The sequence below is a fragment of the Python bivittatus genome, unplaced genomic scaffold (genome assembly GCF_059951505.1).
Source record: "Python bivittatus isolate LINGU-HERP-01145 unplaced genomic scaffold, Pbiv_v1 ctg000220_np1212, whole genome shotgun sequence".
Lineage (NCBI taxonomy): Eukaryota > Metazoa > Chordata > Lepidosauria > Squamata > Pythonidae > Python > Python bivittatus.
This window is the reverse complement of record NW_028277048.1, coordinates 8392024-8406348: the sequence shown is the minus strand read 5'-3', so window position 1 is coordinate 8406348 and position 14325 is coordinate 8392024. Positions and strand designations below refer to the sequence as shown.

Genomic DNA, 14325 nt, shown 5'->3' with positions numbered 1-14325 from the left:
ATGGAGCTTAGAAGCTTCAGATTGCCTGCTCCTGGTATATGGTAACTGAATCAATCAAATTTAAAATATTGTTTCATCTTTTCTTCTATTCTTCCTAATTTCATCTGGTTTGCTATATATAGATTACCTATATAATGTTGATGATTGTTAGCAGTAATAGGTGTCCCGGCATATTTTTCTCAGTTAGACCTAATGTTATGACCCAGAGGGAAAATTCCTGTAGAATCAAACTGAGAAGACTGAGCCATTTGTGCTTAACTCTCATATGCTTAGGTTGCTACTTTAATGTACTCAAATACACCTTCTTTTTTCAGTTTGGTGGGTTTTCTTATTACCCCCAATTGTGCCTGTTAGCACTATTCCCTTACCAAGTGTAGTTTGGTAGTGTCAGACTTTTGTTTATTTTAAATGTTATAGTAGAATGGAAGACTAATTGTCCAGTACAGACTTGTTTTTGGAAGACAAGTGTTAGGAACCTGGAGCTCTGTAAGTATCCAGAACTGGGTTAGAAACTTGCTTGTAGGGTTGCAGCATTGTAGGAGGAGAGCTGTGTTAGTGTATGGTAGCCAAAAATCAGAAAGAATCTGGTAGTACCTTTTCTCATTGACAAATGTTATTAAAAAGCATAAGCTCAAAGCCTTTTAATGAAATTTGTTACAATAGTTGCAAAAGATGCTACAAGACTCCTGATTTTAGCATTCTAGCATGTGTCTTAGTAAAAGTAAATGTTACAGGTATAAAGAAACAACTAGGGAAGTTGCAAAGGAAGTAGAGCAGTGCTGACTTTTGGGGGTCAATGAACACATCTGAAATTTTAAGTGTGTGTTTTTGTGTGAGTGTGGTACGTATAAATATCATGGCTACCATGGGATCCATAGTCTGTAACAAAAATGTCCATTTTCCAGATTTCTCCTCCTAAATGCCATTTTCATAGAAGGCAAATTAGCAGTGCTTAGAGAAATACACAAGCTAAAAGTTTTGGACATACCACACATCCATATGAAAAAAGAAAAGGGGAAAAAAAACAGAGTACAACATGCACGCACCACGCCCAAATAAGCTACGGAAAATCAAGCACAGTTCACACCCCAAATACCTGGCAAAACATTCAGGCAAATGCACATCACATCAAAACAAGCTCACACATTGTAAAGGGGGGAAAATATTAGGTGCAGGCACACGTGTGCCCCCACAAAACTGTCCTCTAAGCTCTTGGGATGTGTTTTATTACCACATCTCTTTCTCCTTGGAATGCTTACTATCAATTTTAATTTAACTTTTTCTCCTCCCCCCCCCCCCCCGCTTGGGTGGCGGATCAAGTTGCAAAACAAAGAACTAAGCTGTAGTCATTTGGTATTTATTTGTAGTCATTTGTAGTCATTTATTTTTTTAGGAGTGCCTCTGGAACTCAGAGGCATTCTGGGAAGTAATTATGGTACTGAAGCCTGCCATTTTTGTTTGCAGGATGTCAGCTTCCAGTTTTAAAAATATATTTTTTAAAAATCTTGAAAGCTAGGCACAGATATTACAATAAATCTGAATCCTTGGTGTTTTGTTTTGTTCCTTGTTGAACTCATCTATCAGTGCCTCTAGTCCAGCGTTTTCCAACCTTGGCAACTTCAGCTCCCAGAATTCACAGCATGCTGTGACATTGAAATATACATTTCTGGGTGTTGTCAGGTCAGGAAACATTGGTCTAATTCTGTAGATTTTTTCCCCCCCAAATCACCTTTGTTCTGTTATATACCCACTGCTTTTTAACCGTTTGAAATATTGTCACTGACAGCAAACTTTCTTTGGTTCACCAAGCAGGATCAGAAAGTGGAGAACTAATAAAAATGAAAGTAGACCGAACTAAGCTGAAGAAAACGCCCACTGAGGCTGTAAGTACCATCTCTTATCACTTTGAGCTCCTCATAGAAACAGTGTACAGCTTGTAATATGTACATGACATATTAGAATGAGATTAAAGAGAGCAGTTTGACTAGTAATTTGGTATGACTTTAGGGTTATGTACTCCTTTATTACAAGTTCCTTAGGAAACTTTGATTTTTTTTTCACTAGTTTCAATATGCTAGAAATAAATTGACTTTGAGCTAAGCCTACTTGACTTAACATATATTGTATCCATCTTGACAAAGTAATTTAAACAGCCGTGAATCCCTTTGGTCCAGTGTTATAGGAGAAGACTCCTCTTGCTCTTCATCTCCAGTGTTGGCTGAAGTGCTTCCAGGCTGGTTGGTTGTGGGGTTGCTTGCAGTGTTTGTTGAAGTCACCTAACCTGGAGGACCAGTGTAACTGTACAGTCTTGGAGCCCCTTCAAGTGATCCAGAGGGGCTTGGGTTGGCAGTCTCCTACAATGTCCCTAGAATTTCCCACAGCTCGCACATGAGTATTCAACTGGGAGAACCCTGGTATTTGCCAAGGGGGCTTTGGGCTAACCGTCTTCCACATGGGTTGTGGGATTCTCCTATAGTGCACTGTAGCCATAATGGTGAGAAGGTTGAGAGGAGTAAGGGAATCTTGCTTTGCAAAACAGGTTTGAGGAAATGCTTCTGGAGGTTCTTTGAAGCAAAGCATTCCCGTGAAATGTCACATAGCCCTGCCTTCCTCTAGGATGGCTAAGTTAGCAGTAACTCTGAACCTTTCATTATAGGAATTGATACTCAGTGTGCTTTGGGTTTGAAAACCCTTATGAATATTTTTCTGGGGTCATTTAGGTGACCATTAAACACTGCATGTTTGACTCCTTGGATATCATAACAGAGTGATCCAGGGTAAGGGTAGGAGCAAGAGTTAAAATTTGTATGATTTATTTTTCCCCCATCCATAAAATATAAGTACTCAACTTGTCACTGTTAACGCAGCGTTCACATGATTTGCTAAACTAGACTTATGCTTAACAATCTTCTTGAGCTTTTACTGGAGAAAGCAACTACCAACCTTTTTTTCCTCCCTCTGTGACTTAAATGCATGCATTCTCCTTGGTGGAATACTAATTTGCAGTATTCCATCCCATTTAAGGGGGCCAAGTATTAGCACTGCTTAAGCTCAGCTATTTTTCCATGCACCTTCCTATCGGTCAGCAAACCAGTATGAGACATGCCTGGAATTCTTGCTCACTTCCTGGTTTTGGTTCCTCCTCCCCCCCCTTAACTATCCCAAATCTTACTAGGATTGCAGCCATTGCGCTAGAGGTAAGCAAAAACTAATCTTCCATCCAATGACTAAGCTTGCAACACAAGGCCACTAACCTAAAGCATGTTATTTATGTATTCAGTTTATATGTGTGCTCAATTGCTAAGCAACTCTGGGTGGCTGACAACATTAAAAATAACCCAAAAATACAGATAATAAAAAACCAAAGAAGAAACCCTAATAACACAAGAAAACCATATATAAATATCTATAATACTGGGGTCAAAATTCATCTCACACATATTAACACATACTGACAGCTCATGCGGCATCCTGGCTCAGTGCTCAGTGCTCATGTGGAAGTGTTCGATGTGTACCCAGATGGAGGGAAAAAAGATAGTTAAAAAATAAATAATTGCTTATCTTGTATGAAGGAGCGTTGTTAAACAATAAATGTTCTCTTGCATTCAGCCTGCAGACTGCAGAGCCTTGATAGACAAACTCAAGATTTGCAGTGATGAACAGCTGTTGCTGGAACTCCAACAGATCAAAACATGGAATATTGGGAAGGTATGTGGTTATAGCAAATGTATATATTATGCATGTGAACATTATAGCCTTATTATTTTGAAGAATTTTTTAAAAACCTATGTGTGTTCATATTCATCTTGACACGAGACATTATTCTAAGTTTGTGACAGGACTTATTTATGTTCAGTGATTAGGACTTACGTTTTTCCATCTGTGGTCCCAGAAATAAATATTTCAGCCTGATTCTCTGCAGGTTTTGTTTTGATTCTGCTATTCTGTCCTTAAGTTACTCATATTTGGTTCCCAAATCTAGTGCATTTAGCTGATGTCAGAAGCGAGTGGAGGATGCTGTGAGTTACAGGTAGTCCTTGCTTACCAATGGCAGTTGGGATGGGGAATTCTGTCACTAAACGATGCAGCCATAAGACACAATGTCATGTGACCACGCTGACTTACAACAGCAGTTCCAGTTGCCATCATTAAGCTAATCCCGTGCAGTTGCAGTGTCCTGCAGTCATGTGATCACTATTTGCAACCTCCTCCCAGCTTCCCAATTGACTTTGCTTGTTGGAAGCTGGCAGCGAAGGTCGCAAATGGTGATCATGTGACCGCAGGGACTCTGTGACGATTGCATCTACAAGGACCTCCTGTAAGTTCCCCTCATTCAGTGCTGTCATAACTTCGAATGGTCACTGAACAAGTAGACGTTGAATGAGGATTACCTGTAGTTCTGTGGGTGGTATTTACTGACAAACTCTTTTCCCAGAAGCCTGTGGTAACTGCTGTATCCTGAGTGCTTTTGTTTTCTTTCAGTGTGAACTTTACCACTGGGTGGACCTTCTCGACAGATTTGATGGCATCTTGGCTGATGCTGGACAGACTGTGGAGAACATGTCATGGATGCTAGTGTGTGATCGGCCAGAGAGAGAACAGCTGAAGGCCCTGCTGCTGTCAGTGCTGAACTTCACTGCCCTGCTCATAGAATACAGCTTTTCTCGTCATCTGTACAGCTCTATTGAGGTGACATGCTGCTGTTGAAACAGGATGGATTTGGATAAATGGGATAGAGACTCAGTTGAAATGCTAAGTCTTAACAGGTCATGGTTTTAATAGTGCAAGACACTTTTGTTTGGGACAGAATTCTTGAGGAAAGGAGGCTGACTGAAGAGTTTACAGATTAAATACTTTGCATTTATGTAATCTGCTAATTCTTCATTTAGAAGGCCTGTATACAGCCAGTATTACTCTTCATCTTATAGGTAAAAGGGGAGTTAAGGAATAGTAACTTAAAGCCAGGTACTCTCTTCATAATAAAAGCAATTTCAGTTAGGAACTTCTCTTAATGACAACACTGTAAGGATACCACAAACCAAAGAGGGCTAGGAGATCAGTTTCACACTTAAATGGGAAAAATAAATCTTCTGTTATGGGTCACGATTTTGCAATGTATTGATTATTTTGTCCTGGCTTCATCTAGCACCTAACAACGCTATTGGCATCCTCTGACATGCAAGTGGTTCTTGCTGTGCTAAACTTACTGTATGTGTTTAGCAAACGCTCCAATTATATCACACGTCTGGGCTCTGACAAGAGGATGCCTCTTCTCTCCCGGCTGCAGCATTTGGCAGAGGTAAGCGGCTACAGTGGAAGATCAGAGAACCCTGACAATTATGGTCTTTACCTAATGTCACTTTTGAAATCTTAATTATGGCTCAAGATATTAAACACTGTTAACATTACTAATTAAGGGGTGGAAGTGTCGGTTATCAAAGAAAGTCTTTTGAATTGGAAGGGAGGAAGGACATTGCAGGGATTTATATCATTTGTGTCATCCCTCTTAGCTACTTACACCATAGATATGGGTTCTTTCACATTTGGGCAAAGCAGGCAGTATTATTCACTGGCTTGGGTGTGTGTCGTTTTCTACATGACTGCATGCTATTTGTGTTATTTCCACTGCCAGAGCATCAAGGCAAAGAAACTCCTTTATGGATTGTTACCTTGTAGTAATGAAGGGCCTTGCCTTCACTCCAGTGAGCTGTATCATTGGAGTGAATGCTTCAAAAGATGGTCATAGCTGAGGTCAGGGTAAATACAGTCTGCTGGAGAAAGGCATGGCAACCCAATCCAGTATTCTGCCAAGAAAACCAAGTGGGAAATCAGCCCCTGGTCAGAGGATCTCCAGCATTTAGATTTAGAATATCTCTTGCAGAGAATGCATTTATTGAACAAAATGATGAAAATTAAACTGTGTGGCCAAGCTATTAGCCTAAGTAAAAGATCATAAAGAGCTATTGTTCCATCGTCGTTTTAGTTCCACCACCAGGTATCCAGTGAGCTACTGGGGAAGATCAGAGGGCAGGTATGAATAGCGCTGATGCTTGTGATGTAGCAGCATTAAAGCTGAGAAAATGTTTAGGTCCTGTTGTGTGCAGGGGCAAAAGGACATTTTGATGTGCAAAGATAGGCATACCATTAGTATGCAGAATATTGGAGCCACAGACCATGGTCACTTGATGATGTCAGAGCAAAAGTGTCAAGATTTGAACACTGATATTCTGTGAATTGAAATGGACTTGAAGAGGTCACTTCACATCAGGAGAGCATCAAATCTTCTGCAGACAAGAAAATCTTAGCAGAAATAGAGTAGCCATCATTGCTAACAAAAGTGTCAAAATCAGTGTTTGGATGCAACTGCCAAAATGACAGAATAATCTCAGTTTAAATCCCATGCAAGCTAAACAGTATTACAGTGATCCAAGACTTTATTCCAACCACAGAATCGGAGGAGTTGAATGTTGAATAATTCTATGATTATTCTGTGTGCTGACATGATTTACAATATCGTACCAGCACAACATAAAAAGTCATACTAATTATAAAAAGTTAGAAGTAAAATAGCATCTAGAAAATGTGGAAAATTGATTTCTATGATCAGAATGAAGCAGGAGACAGAATTCTGCCAAGGAAATTCAATGTATATAGCAATTATCTTCTTCCAACAACTTAAAAGACAACTCTACACATGAACATCACCAGATGGATAACACCAAAATCAAATTAACAATATACTCTGCAAGCAATGATGGAGAAAGTCTCTTTGGTTAGCAAAACCAAGCCCTGGCACTGGCTGCACTCAGACCATAAACTACTTACAAAATTACAATTTAAACTCAAAAAACCCAAAACAAAACACAACTAAAATCAGGAAATCAGCAAGGTACAACCTGAGTAATTTTCTTTATGAATATGTGGTAAAGAATGGGTTTAATGGATCAGATTTGATAGGGTCAACAGCAACATCATTAAAAATGAAGCATACAAAAATATTCAAAAGTGAAAAAAGAATGTGAAACAATGTTTAGCTGATACACTGAAAATAGCTGAAGAAAGGCAGAAAGCAAAAAGCAACAGAGGAAAATTTGCTGAACTAAACACTGAATTCCAGAGGAAAACAAAAAGAGGCAATGCAAAGAAAGTGAGGATAACAGTCAAATGTGAAAGATATTTATTTTCTTATTTATTGAAGAAAATTTACAGGAAACGAGGGAAATTTTTATACAGAAATGGTCATGATAAAAGACAAGGTAAAGATCCACCAGAGAAAAAAGATACAGAGAAGACATGGTATGAATATATGCCATGTCTTCAAAAAAGAGTCTGAAGTCAGTGATATATATATTGAAGTTTGATCACTGAACTATAGCCTGACATTTTGGAAACTGAAGTTAAATCAGCTTTAGAAAACATTGCTAACAGGAGTTGATGACAAACCAGGAGAACTGTCTAAAATATTACAAGGTGATACAATTGAAATGCTAATTGCAATTGTAAGCAAATAGGGAAAACATAGCAGTGGTAGAGGAACAAGAAAATATCAATTTATATTCCAGTAGCAAAATGGGCAGCTCTAAGGAATGCTCAAAACTACTGAACAATTGCACTTGTTTCACATGCTAATAAGATAATAGTGAAGACTTCAACAGCACATGGAACAAGTACTATCAAATCACAAAGTGGATTCAGAAGAGGCAAAAATATCCAAAATCACATCGCTAACATCTGATGGATAATGAAACAGCAAGGGAATTCCAAGAAGATGATTATTTTTCTTTTATGCATTATGCAGGAATTTTTTACTTTTGATCTCAACAAATTGTGGATAGCTTTTAAAAACATACCATACCAGGTCACCTCATTTGTGTATGATGACCAGGAAGCAACTATTAGAACAAAATTTAGAACAACGAAATGGTTCATAATTGAAAAGTGTACCAAGGCTGTATACTGTCATCTTATTTATTTAACGTATGTGTAGTTACATGCATCAGGACGATTTGAATGCCATAGAATTTATTTTTCTTAGTACTTAACCATAACTACAAAATCAGTTAGTGGTTTGCATGTGTATTCCAACTGAGAAATGAAAATAATCTGTTGGTATGTGGATTGATTGCCTTTCTAAAGGCAGAGATCTTGGCTTGACAGTGACTGAGTTCGCGCATCTCACAAAGCAGTAACGTGATTTACTTTGCCTTTGTATGAATTCTGCCAATTGTAGCTTACTCTGCAAACAATGGCATCATGAATGTGTAAACTCAGTCAAATGATTGTATTTGTTTAATTTTGTGTTTGGGTTCACCCACTGAAAGAAGCTAGTCTTTTTTAAACCTTAAGATGCTGAACTGCCCATAATGGGTGGGTTCACATGTTTCACTAAACAAAAAGCAAAATCACACTATGCCTTAGTGTGATGTATGAACCCCACCAGTGATTCACCGGACTTCTAGTAGTTCTGAAGGCAAATTCTGTTGCATGTGGAAAGATTTTGCATAGTCTCTCTGTATTGTCTCATAGTTTTGCATTCAGTAGTAGTCAATATTTTTTGTGCTTGACCCTGGGGAAAGGTATCTTTCCAAATTCTAGTAGTGTCTTTCTTTCTTTGGGAGCCAGGATTCATTACTGTAGGCTTTCTGAGCATTATTCAGAACTTATTTGGTTTTGAAAATATAGGCAACATAAAGGAAGCATGAGGTTTAGATGAAAACCAACCATCATTATTTGCTTTTTATATGCAGCAGTAAACAACAGCAGACCAAAGTACTTTTACTTAACCAGTTAATACATTAGTACATAATTTGAGTTTTTCTTCTAGAATTACAGTGTAGCTTTGGAATTAACTCATCTTTGGTGTTCTCATCCTTTTCTCCTATAGAGTTGGGGTGGCAAGGAGAATGGCTTTGGTCTTGCAGAATGTTGTAGAGATTTGCACATGCTGGTAAGTCATGCATTTTGATCTGCCTCCTACTTTTCTGCCACTGCAATTGGTAGCTTGACTCTCATGGGACTAATTCTCAGTTGCTTTTTCATGTACACGAATATCTGCTATTGTGGAAAACAGATGCGGTCTTTCTAATGGACAGAGTCCATCAGAACACTGATTTACATAGTGTAGTGGAAATAAAAGCAAAAAAAAAAAAGTCTTGAATGGGCTTTATAAGGGTTATTCCTTAAAATAACATTTAATATTAAAGGATTTTGACCCCAAGGTTCATATACTGAAAAGTTTTTTTCTTAGTACATATGCTCTTCTTTTTTGAGAGTGAGCAATACACAATTATAGGAAGTTGGAGCATTTTGAATATTCTTGAATAGAAATTTTGGAGTCTTCTTCCTGCTCCCTGTAGCTCTTTTAATTCCTTTAATTGGTAGAAATCCTACCTTTGTAGTCTTATGATTTTGGAAATTGCTGGTTTTGCTTTGCTAATGGGGGGAGTAGTATTATGTTTTGAAATGGCTATTCTTTGAAATGAAACATGTTGTTGTAGGCAGAAACAGGGTGTTTTGTGTTTTTGTGGATAATGAGAATATCAGTCATCTGCAATAGTATGTTTAGTATGTTGGTCCTTTGAGAAGTACATCTCCCTGGATCAGTGCAAATGGTATAGCTACTATTGTACCAAAACAGAGATGGTTACTCTAAATCTCCAGAATAGGAAGCAAATCATCTTTAAGGAGGATTCTATTGTCATAGTCAGCACTGAGAATAATAGAAGTTGATGCTCCAAAGAACATTTTTTTCTTGAAGCGCTTATCTTATGTTGTGAAACCATGAAGTTAGATGGCAGTTTTCACCTGGGCTCAAAAATTATTTTATGGCTTAGGAGGTTCAGGGCTATATAGTCTTAGGCATATTGCTAGTCATACTGTTGGGGACTGCTGAAAGTCATTATTTCATTTTGGTACATCTTTATGTATCTGTGATGTTTGAAATATCAGCAGAGGTCCCTCTGCATCACCATGTCTTCATACCTAATCTTAACTTCTTACATCTTAATCCTCTTCCTCCTCCCACTTGCACATAGATATAAGAAGAATTAGTAGGTGGTGATATTAGCCTGTTGGCAAGTGGATCATCTCAGTCCCAGGGTGCATTGTCCTTTGAACCAGCAGTTTTTGCTTTCCTTCCCCCAGTCCAGAGAGAGTGGTATGATTTTTGGAAAGGGTGTTTGCCATCTGGTGTGTTCTGATTCCATACTGTGATCTGTACACAGAAATACCCTCCCAGTGCAACTACACTACACTTTGAATTCTATGCAGAGCCAGGGACCGAAGTCAAAGTGGACAAAAGGGTGAGTCTCCTACAGACTTGTTCTTGAAAGATTTTCTGGGAAATGGGTGGGAGCAAGATTTGGCAAACAAATCCACATTACATTAAAAAGGGATGTAATCAGTCTGTAAGAGAAAAGGGGAGCTCTCTCACCACTGAGTGAATACTAAGATGGAGGAAGTTACTTTAGGTATGAGAAGGTGCTGGCAGGCAATCTTCCTAATTTTAGATGTTTTCAGTAGTTTATTAACTCAGTTTGGATATTGTCACAATCCACCTAATGTCTTACCTCTATTCTAGCTGTTATGCCTTGCCATCAGATATGTTGATTTTTAGTCTTGAGGATAATAATAACAACAGTAAGGGTTCAGTGGTATTAAACCTTGCTTATTTGTCCTCTTAACTTGGTTAGAGTTTGCTTTCCTGTGCTGTCCTCACTTTCTGAATTACATTAGGCCCTGTGAGTACATTTTCATAGTATCTCCAGTTTGTGAAGATTTGGATAAAAACTGAGTGGCTGATAGGTTTTGATAGCATTCCCAAATTAGTGGAGTACTTCAATGCAGAAATACAGATTTTCTTTCATTTCCCAGGCAATCTCTTTGTATACCTTTAAAGAGACTTATTCCTTATTATGCTTTTTCCCCCTAGGTATGGATTTATGGGGTAGCAGTTTTCTCTCAAACAGGGCTGGCCAGCACACTAATCCATATTTGAGATATGTCTGAATACCCCACAAAGGCCAGATCTGATTGTTAACCAAAACCCCAGCTTAGTGCTGAACTGTTGTTCTTGTGGTGATTCCTTAAAAAGTTCAGGACCATAGTTGCTAATCTGTAATGGTATGTGGATGGGGAGGCAGGGGAGAGATGCTGCCTAGGGAATGATAAGAGGGGGCATAGCCTGCAGCTATATAACAGAAAGAGAAAGAAACTGAGAAAGGAACTTCCCTAACTAATCAGGTTGTAAAAGAGACAGTGGAAGATTTGTACTTTCAGACTTGCAAGATTGATGTCAGCCTTCCCAGGTAGACCAGACAGGAACCACGACCGGATGAGCTAATTCTACTTCATTGTAAGGTTACATTAACAGAATCTTGCAAGTCTGAAAGTACAAATCTCCCCCCATCTCTTTTACAGTCTAGTAAGTTAGGGAGGTTCCTTTCTGTGTTTCTTTCTCTGCCCGTTACGCAGCTGCGGGCTATGCCTCCTCTTACCTGATCGTTCCCTAGGCAGCACCTCTTCCCCCCTCCCCCACCTCCCAAGGTTATTCCCACATACCATTAAATAATCTGCCATGTCTTACAAATTAGAAATTGGAACTGACTTCCAACATCTTCTTGTTTTCAGACTACCAGCAACACACTACATTATATCCACATAGAACAACTTGATAAGGTAAACCAATTCTCTGTTTTAAAGTGGCCCTTTAAACTGTCTCATTTTTGTATTCATGGCTTCTAAGCTGCTGCTGTTTTTCCAATTCAGATTTCAGAAAGCCCCTCAGAAATTATGGAATCCCTCACCAAAATGTACAGTATCCCAAAGGATAAACAGGTACACTGAATAATTAACCACGGCAATAATCTGGATTCATTGCAGAATGAGAAGAAGCTAAAAGGTGCCAGGGAATCTTGAGAACTGGAGAATCCTGAATCCCCTTTGTAGCTGGAATTATTTCAGTTTGATGGAGCACTTTATGAACTGCAAATTCTAGATTAAATTCTAGATTAATTTTCCATTGCTTGCTGCCCACCCTGGCATGTGCTTTCAACATGGAGAGAATGAATGAATTATTCTGCATGAGATCAAATTCAGGTCTTTAGGACCAAATTTATGTGTGAAACTTATATAAGATATTTGGAGAAATGATATATTCTTGGACTTCAGGATGGGAATGATATTTTGGATTCCTTATACTTATGTCAAAATATTCTATAAAGAACAATTATCTCATAATTGAATGGATTGTTTGTTCAGTACAGTACTTGCAATATTGGTTAATATGGGGAAACATTTAGAGAGAGAGAGAGATCATTCCCTCTCACTGCAATGATGTAAAGTAAAACCTTGAGGATTCAGGATGAAGGAGTCCCTATTGGATGTCTGTTAAATCTGAGTTTGTTATTTGCATCTATTTTTGCTGTTTGTCACTACACAGATATCATAAATTGATGCAAATAACATAAAATGCATTAGTATGTAAATTATTGAAAATAATGTAAATTTAAATGAATTATTCATAATTTTGTATAAAATGTATTTAGACCATTGTTTGGGGAGAGGGTAGACATCTGTACGAAAGCAAGTTTGTCCATTACATTTTAAGTCTGGTAAATGGAGGTTTGCTAAACTGAAAATTTACTTTATTTCAATTTTTTGTACTGTATTCATAGAGCTAGTTCATGATGGTGTGTGGGATATCTGGTTATATTTGGTGCTTAAAAAATTATTGTAGTAATTTAATTTTCTTGTAGATGCTGCTGTTTACACATATTCGCTTGGCCCATGGCTTTTCTAATCATAAAAAGCGGTTGCAAGCTGTCCAGGCCAGACTGCATGCCATTTCTATATTAGGTGAGGATGCCGGCAGGTGGGTTGTTTACTCTGGGCAATGCCAGGATTAAGGGTAAAGGATGTGGATTTATGCAAAGAGATCTGGAGTAACTTTAAAATAGTTCTTTTCTGCTTTTATGGAATGGTTCAACTTGAATGATGTAATTCAGAGTTCTAGGCTGTTTTTTAGATTATCTGCCATTGAAACTTACCCAGATATAGCAAAACAAAAACCACCTGAACATGTCTGGCAAAATTCGAAACAGAAATTCTTTGACCCAAATGCACAGGCAGATCGGAGGCCTCGTATGGGAGTAGATCCCAAGTAATTCAAATCCTATGAGAGGAAGCATTTCAAATCAAGATATCCACCAGATTCCAGATATCACCAGAAATTTAACCAGCAAGCAGTTTTCACATTCCTTGATATTGAGATCATCCATGTGGCCAGTCCAAGCTGCTTTAGATGCTGCTTTAACTGTAATTGTTGAACACCTCTTAAGTATTCTAGTAGTCTAAGGTAGCCTCATGGAGTGTCTTACAGTATTCTCTGTTTGATATTGCCTTCCATTGCTAAGGCACATATGTATGACATTAGCCAAGACTCTATTACTACTGATAATACTTAGCTAGTGTATCTGATGAAAAGAAATCCTTACAAAACACCATATTTATATCTAAGAGGAGTAGCATTGTAAGAATCCAAGGCTACTAACCTGTTTTTTCAAGGGAGCATGATAAAATGTACTCTCAGCTCAAGATTGGTAGAATAAGACAACTATCTGTTTTACTGCAAATGGATTCAAGCTTCACATTCTCTCTAGTTTATTACTAGTTCCAAACAATTATTTAGAGGGTTTGCTAACTCATCTGAACCTGCATAAAATATCAAATGCCTACCTGTCAATCAAACATTACACGCTCCCCAACATTTCCAGTGGCTTCTTATGGAGCAGGTTCAGGAGGACATGGAAGAGAAAATTGAAAGAATAAAGATATACAAGCCTTCCATGTTTCAAAGTATATAATTTTCACTCTTTGTTTTTGTCATACTAGGATGCCAATTTTAATGTACTTTTAAAATATTGGTTGATGGAGACCTACTTCATGTAATTGCTGTGTTCCTTCATGGCTATTTGGATGGGCTATGTCTGTGTGAGAAAAATATAAAAACCTATCATATTATTACATTTTCATTTCCTTGCATCCTCTGATAGGAAACAGCTGGTATATAGCTCCAATAATAGAAGCTTCTGTTACTGGAAGTAAAAATTACTCATTCAGTTGAAGTAATAGATTTGCTTTTTCTCCACATCCTGTAACTACTGAAAATTCTTAATGCTGCCTACCTCTCTTTCCACAGTGTACTCCAATGCTTTGCAGGAATCCGCCAACAGCATACTGTACAATGGGTTGATAGAAGAGTTAGTGGATGTGCTGCAAATTACAGATAAACAATTAATGGTAGGTCTATTTATCCAGGGGTAGGAA

At 38.1% G+C, this 14325-nt stretch overlaps 1 protein-coding gene across 3 annotated transcripts in view; it reads left to right on the top strand.

The window, feature by feature from the left end:
- The window catches only part of HUWE1 (HECT, UBA and WWE domain containing E3 ubiquitin protein ligase 1), a 111240-nt gene that overhangs the window by 23955 nt on the left and 72960 nt on the right, over positions 1-14325 (top strand). For all 3 annotated transcript variants that reach the window (XM_088137784.1, XM_088137783.1, XM_088137782.1), the window contains exons 3-12: positions 1813-1883; positions 3610-3708; positions 4483-4689; positions 5147-5299; positions 8885-8947; positions 10224-10301; positions 11629-11676; positions 11767-11835; positions 12756-12855; positions 14198-14298. In XM_088137784.1, coding sequence (XP_087993910.1) covers positions 1839-1883; positions 3610-3708; positions 4483-4689; positions 5147-5299; positions 8885-8947; positions 10224-10301; positions 11629-11676; positions 11767-11835; positions 12756-12855; positions 14198-14298 — 963 coding nt within the window. In that variant the 5' untranslated portion in view covers positions 1813-1838. The remainder of the gene's footprint in view (positions 1-1812; positions 1884-3609; positions 3709-4482; positions 4690-5146; positions 5300-8884; positions 8948-10223; positions 10302-11628; positions 11677-11766; positions 11836-12755; positions 12856-14197; positions 14299-14325) is intronic.